Here is a 6969-nt window from a genome sequence, read left to right on the forward strand (position 1 = left end):
TTATTCATTATGTTGAAATTTTGTTCATACAATTTAGATTTATTGTTTAAAGTAAAAAATTCAAGAAATTTAATTATATTATCAAACAATTGAAATATTTAAAAATAATAATAATTCATATGAAATGTAAATTAAATAAACCTTCAATCATATTTTTTATATTAATATTTATCTAAAATACTAAGTAGACCTTGCCCAAATTAATACTACCCATTTCAACAAAAAGAAACTTCAGATAAACGTTCAAACACTTCTTTCACTCTTGTAGTAGAGTTCGAATAAAGACCATCACTTGTCAAAATATGTAGAAAACATATGAAAAAAAAAAATCGATATTAAATATTAAAGTGAACTTATTGACGATTTCCATATATTTATGGAATCAAAACAATCCACTCTCTTGACCATCTTCCTTAATCTTAATTGATACGGCGGCAGTTCTTCCTCACTTCGCCATTGACAAAAGTAAGAGGATTCACAATATTTCCCATGCTAACCATGGAATCTGAAAACTGATTCCAAAATGCAACAGGATCATGTGCATACTTCTTTACAAGAACAGAGGTTGCACTTCCAAACCTGGTCAACTCTTGGTCAGAGATAAGAAGTCCTTGTTCATTCACTAAGCTCTTGTAATAAGCGTTGTCAACTACAGTTGGGCTTACAAAATCCAAAGGCGATGTGTTGTTGTCCCCACCGGATTGGGGGCAACTAGCTTTCAATAAACTAAAGCGTGTATCTTTTGAATCAGAACCATAAATTCTATCCCTAAAGCTTGTGCACCGAGCTTGTCCAATTGTATGAGCACCTACCAAGGAAAATCAATAAATCATGCATAAATAAACATAACTATGCAAACATATAAGACGAAAGAATCAACAAAAGAATACAAATACAAATGAAAACAGACAAGAAAGAATCAAAGAATAGAGTTTACTAGCATTTTAACTTGGTCCAATTCAATACGATAGTATAAATATAAATATATGGGAGAAGGGAATAATTAAAATATAACTATAGTATTCATTTGTTGTCTGTCCAATCTTTCAATTATCAAGTTTTCAAGAAGTTAAAAACTGATAATTTAATAGTCATGTAATTGTACTCTTTTTAATTAATCAGAGGAGTTACATAATTTGATTAGTATCTATAATTTACTACTATTGGAACACTTGCACATAAGTATCCATAAAATTAGTTATTAGCAATAAGTATTGGTTCTTAGACAATTATGTATTGAATTAGTTGTGTAAAGTTTTGGGGTTGTAGTGTATGGTTATTGGATAGGGTGCACACTCCTAAATGATCAAAATCTTCATCTCAACTATCCAAACCAAAGAATTATAACAATAAGTAGTTGAGTTATATAATGAGGTATTTCTAAATGACCACTTTTTAAACCTTGTCTACATAACAAATCGTACCCTTTCATTCTGACATCTTAAAAACCAAAACAATAGCTATAAACAATTATAATAAAGATTTAAAAATGACCGCAGTCTAATGTAACAATTAGAATCATAAAATGCACAAAAATATTCTATATATCAAAAAAATCAGTGAAAACCATCAAAGAAATAATAATTAGCATTACCACTAAGTGCAACCAAGTCTATGGGTGTAAGGCCTTGAAATAGAAACTTTCGAATAAGAACTGGAAGAGTAGAATTTGGGGTGGGGATATTGTTGTTTGCTTCAGTCATGCTTGCTGTCCTTGAGTCTTTCCTTCCAAGGGGAACGTCCCAGTAAGGTCCTCCATTCTGAACAAACACTCAAATTATAGATATGGTTTGTAAGAAATATCTGCAAACAATTGATTCCTTGACCATATAATCATCATCATGTATAATTTAAAATTGAAAGTAGGTGTAAGAGAATTACCAATAAAACTGCATCACGAGCCGCAACTGTAAGTATGTCAGCACATGAAACAACTCCAGGACATACTTTCTCCAATTGCTCTTTGATGTCATCAATGATTTCAAATCCTCTAATAGAATTTATATTTGCGTTGGCCGTCTTTTCCCCTGTGAAAGTGGGTGTGTCATCTAGTAGCACGGAACCATCACAACCCTATATATTACATCAATATCTTGTGTTATTAGAAAAATTTGATATTTAGTACTGAATAATAAAGGAAATCTTAGTATATTATTTATTAATAAAAAAGGATTATTCGTCAAAAAGAATAAAAGTAATAATTTCTATTTAAAATAACTTATAAAAGGTTAAAAATATTTTTATTCAACTTCATCATCATGTTAAAATCTTTTAAACAAAGCATTTATAATAATATGTGCACTGAAATAATTTATAAATATGAATCATATAAAGATAATGATAGAAGACCCTCTTTCTTAATTTAAGATATTACTTATGATTATCTTATATATTATTTAGTTGTACTTATCATGTCCTTTTTAATAAAATATATATATTTTTGGACTTTAAACATAACCTCATCAAAATAAATAGTTTCTTATATTATTTACAAATTTATTCTTGAAACTTTGATTGACCAAATTTCCCAACTCTTAAATTAAACTCATCTCCATTATCTTTTTCTACCTTATTCTAAATATTTGAAAAATTTGTAGAATATTTTTGATAATCTAAAAGATATTTATCTATTTTAAAAATTAAATATTTATTATAATATCATTTCTAAAAATGATTTAGACAAAAGTTATGTACTTCATAGCTTAATGCTATTCCACAATCCATATCAGTATTAGATACAGTTTCTGAATTTGATTGCATACAATATTACCTATCTCCAACATTTTAAACCATTCTACAATATCCCAACAAGATAAATAATACTGGAGATGGTGAATCATAAAATATGATTGAAAAGATTGATAGAAAAACCTTAGGCTCAATTAAATTCAAACACTTACGTTAGACTATACGACTGTTAACATTATATGAGAACCTCTAACTTTTTATTAACATTATATGAGAACCTCTGACTTTTTAGGTTAAGTCCTAGCTTACACCCATGCATACGCTCGCTTAAATTTAATATGGCCCAAACCACCTTGGTGAATCTGCAGTCTTAATAACATGTACAAATTATTGACACCATGACGCTTGAATATAATGATTTCTAATTACCTGGACAAAACAGTCATGAAAATGCAAGCGTAGAATAAGAGCTGCATTTCGAACTTCTCTAGAAACAGCTGCATCCATTCCAGACCTTATGATTGAAAGTGCCATGGGACATGACTTCTCGTAGTAATCCAGTGGCAACAAATTTAATGAGATTGCAGGGAATGTGAACATAGATAATGAAAAAACAAACAAAACTCTTGCAAGTGTCGTCATGATGCCCATTGCTTCTATCGCTCTTCTCAAATTGATTTTGCATGGGGAACTGTGTGCAGTATATATGTTGTTGTACCAGCTCATCCCTTGGGCAGCACGTTCAATCTATCATTGTTTAAAATTCTTGGGCGGTAGGGTTGTTATACCAGTTAATTCATTTTCCCACCATTTTTCAAAATTATTGATCAACCACTCACGTGACATATTCAAATGTACGTTGGTTTTTTCATCGCTCCACATATCGTCACCCACACTTCTAAATTTGTTATGATGAAGTGAGGGTCACCCAAAAGACTGTTTCCAAATGAATATGATTGAAACCGTTACAGACATTTAGAAATTAAGGTTTTAATTATTTGTTTACTAAAAGTTCATGCTGGATGGACACTCGCGAAGTAATATCATTGGTCAAACACGTAAGCCAGAATAGAAAAATTAGATGATTCCAGCATTGATAGAGATCATGAGTTGGGCTTTGTCGTTTGGATGTTTTTGGGCATTGCAAGTCGAATGTTAAACAGTACTATGTAAAGCTTTCAAATTTTCAAATCTCTAGAAATCACGCTAATGTCTCATAAATTTATTAACGTTAATTTATTATACATTGAAATAGATTACATTTCAAAATGCTGTGATGTCTAATTTGGGATGGTGCAAGGAGGGTGATTTTTATCTAATTCATAATAACTAAGATTATCACAACCTTTTATAAGTGGAATGCCTTATTTATGTACTATTTGGTTATTATGAGTAAGTGAAAAGGTTGAGAAGATTTATCAAAAGGTAAAACTCTAAAGATCATAAATATGCCAATGATGAGTTTTCTTTAAAATATGTTAAAGGGATGAGTTTTTCTCTAAAATATAGGGGAATATCTGAGATGAGAAGAGTCACTAAGGACTCTTGGTAATTGGCTATGAATAGTGTCTTTGGACACTTCAGCAGGTTGAAGACTTGGAGCATATGATTGACATAATGAGGCCTATGTCATTGATGTCAATGGGGGAGATGTGTACATGAAAAACATGTCTATGTATACCAATCAGGGAGATGGATAATAGGGAGATTTAGAAAGATTCATGTTAACAAGAAGAAGTAATATCCCTATGAGGGAGATACACAACATGAAGTGTTATTAATGCCAAACGGGAAGATATGTATAGATTGATGTATAGGGGAAATATTGAGATCTCCTATGGAAATAAGGGGTAACATTGAATGGAGGAGATGTTGAGAGTTGTTTTGTGGGTAAAAAACTGATGTCAATCCTAAGAGATGCAAAATATAGCAGTGCTCCAAAGGATTTCAGATTTGATTGATGGAGAGGATTTGAAAAGATGAAAATAGTAGAAGTAGCATAATGTTGTTTGGTATTCTTGGAGCTTATTTTTTTTTTATATGTGTTTCCATCAATGCTAAAGGGGGATATTGTTAGCATGAATGCTAATGGTATTCTTCTAGGGGAGTATCCTAAGCATTGGTGAGCATGTGGCATGATTGGTATGTTGCATTTATGACTATGGTTGTCATTGATGAGAATATAGTATAGTTTCTATAAAGGCTAATAGAGTAGAAGACAAAGATCAAATTCGTATGGACAAAAGTTTGATGTTCAAGTGAAGCACAGTTAAGGACATGTTCTATATTGTGTCTTGATGACAAGGTTAAGTGTGCATCAAGTAAGTCGAAGACATGCAAAAGATATGTTTGATTTACTTAGAGTAGTACAAAGACAGAATACCTAAGAAGCAGTTTCTGATGATTGGATTGTATTTCCTAATAGAGATAGAATCAAGATATGTGAAGTTATATAGAGATAGAAGACAATCTCATGATAATGTCAGCAAGTGCACAAATCTTGAAGTCCCACATGTAATAAGTTGTATAGACTGTGAGCTAACAGTGTTGTGTGGTTACAAAATCTTTAATTATCTTAATGTGGTCATACTATAATTAATTGGGAAAGCCTCAAGGTTGATTCAAGGAATTTTTTTTAGGAAATAGTATAAACGGAAGTATTTTCCTTGGTTAAGATGTGTGATCATGATTGAATAAGTGTGAAGTGTGTGAAGAAGAGCAGAGTGTTTGGTAAATGCAAGTAAGCAATCCAAGGGATTATTGGACGCTAAATTGTTGATTGAGTATTGAGATTAGAAGGAGTAGAAGTCTGGTTGACACAAAAGAGGAAGATGAAGTACATGTATAGTTCATTTCTATTATCCTGCAAGGAATAGTACTGAGATCATCTAGAAAGTGGGTTCATTGGTCTTTCCCCTGAAGTTATTTTGACAATGGGTGCATCTACCTTCTACAACTCCCAATAGGGTTGGAATCTCCTAATAGGGATTCAAACTCTCCTAACAAGGACTGATATGTACTAAATGTATCTCATGGAATCCTAATAGGGTCCATCCTCTAACAAGCAATATTTATATTAGTAAATCATTTTGACGGTACCATCCCCACTAGGGTTTTCTCTCTAATCAAGGGTTTCCCTAGTTAACATATCTAGTATTTATGTATATGAGTATCTTGTTATTTTTTTATTATATTTCTCATATGGTTTAGGCTTAATAAGGTTGATAATTGTGATAATAGTTGGATAACTGATTCAACCCCCCCCTCGCCCTTTTAACATCAATATGAAAGAAAATATAACCACATAACACAAGAGATTTGGTTACCTAGAACCCTCCAATTTGAAGGCAAAATTGGGGTAGGGATGACACCCACAGATATTCACTACTACAGTAATAAAGTGAGCTTGTTGAGACTACAATATTTGACCACTTTTGGTGATCTACCTTATGAGGGGTCTATCCTTGTAGGAGTTTACAAGAATTATTCAAACTTCTTTGATTAGAGGATTTAAACTTAGATCTAAGTAAGCACTATGTTAGGAGATTTGAATAGGTTTGTTAGGACCACTATGCTAAGATATTTACCCTAATACTCTAGTTAGAATATCTCGGTATCTAATCCTTCAGTTAGAACTCTATTACTAGGTTGTAGATCTTCTCTTTCTAATTCTAATTGGATCTCCTTATCACATATTCTTTGTTCTAATATTTTACTTCTATGTTATAATGTCAGGTATCTCTACTTCTAGCACACAAACATGGCCTTCCTTTGTTATCACCCTGTCTCTGGTTGCATCCTTATGATTTAGGGTTTGGGTCCCTCTTTCAATAATTACCTAATGAACTTTATAGATCATTATAAATGATCTAGATTCATCTCTTTTTATGTTTATTCCTTATAAATTTTTGATTGGTTACTCTACCTTGCTAGGGATTGATATCCTCACAAAAAAAAGTGTAATTACCTCCTTAGCCATCTCTACAATTCTTAAATAAAGTATAAAATGCAGCTCAAAATGGTTTACATAAGTGTTTGTACCATCACAAAAACATACATCAAAACTAGTTTACTCAACACTTGAATATCCTAATGCTTAGTCAATATTGATATTCATGTTGTTCCTCAACATCTGAATTCTTGGCACATACTATGTCACTTGGCATAAAATATCTCTTCTTCACTCGGCATCAACTTTATTTGGACATGCTCGACATACACTGCCACTCAATCTAAACTAGAATGATCAGCAACCTAAGACTTTGTCAACTTGTAATTGAA

General features: G+C 31.8%; 1 protein-coding gene across 1 annotated transcript; it reads right to left on the minus strand.

The window, feature by feature from the left end:
• Nucleotides 1-316: 316 nt before the first annotated feature.
• On the minus strand, nt 317-3380 carry LOC149535937 (peroxidase 4-like). Its single transcript, XM_089805608.1, has 4 exons — nt 3118-3380; nt 1882-2073; nt 1595-1760; nt 317-808 (listed from the first exon to the last, which is right to left on the minus strand). The coding sequence occupies exons 1-4, from the start codon at nt 3337-3339 to the stop codon at nt 420-422; spliced, it is 969 nt and encodes a 322-aa protein (XP_089661734.1). The 5' UTR covers nt 3340-3380; the 3' UTR covers nt 317-419.
• Nucleotides 3381-6969: the final 3589 nt, after the last annotated feature.

The sequence above is a fragment of the Cupressus sempervirens genome, chromosome 10, assembly GCF_028749045.1.
Source record: "Cupressus sempervirens isolate cs-2001-9-10 chromosome 10, ASM2874904v1, whole genome shotgun sequence".
Classification (NCBI taxonomy): Eukaryota; Viridiplantae; Streptophyta; class Pinopsida; order Cupressales; family Cupressaceae; genus Cupressus; species Cupressus sempervirens.

Bases quoted from the DNA above. Each gene is read 5' to 3' on its own strand.
- LOC149535937 (XM_089805608.1), bottom strand. From the start codon at position 3,339: ATGGGCATCATGACGACACTTGCAAGAGTTTTGTTTGTTTTTTCATTA. The intron at 2,074-3,117 runs GTAATTAGAAAT...TGTAATATATAG, and splicing joins TTCATGACTGTTTTGTCCAG to GGTTGTGATGGTTCCGTGCT. The intron at 1,761-1,881 runs GTAATTCTCTTA...GTGTTTGTTCAG, and splicing joins CTCGTGATGCAGTTTTATTG to AATGGAGGACCTTACTGGGA.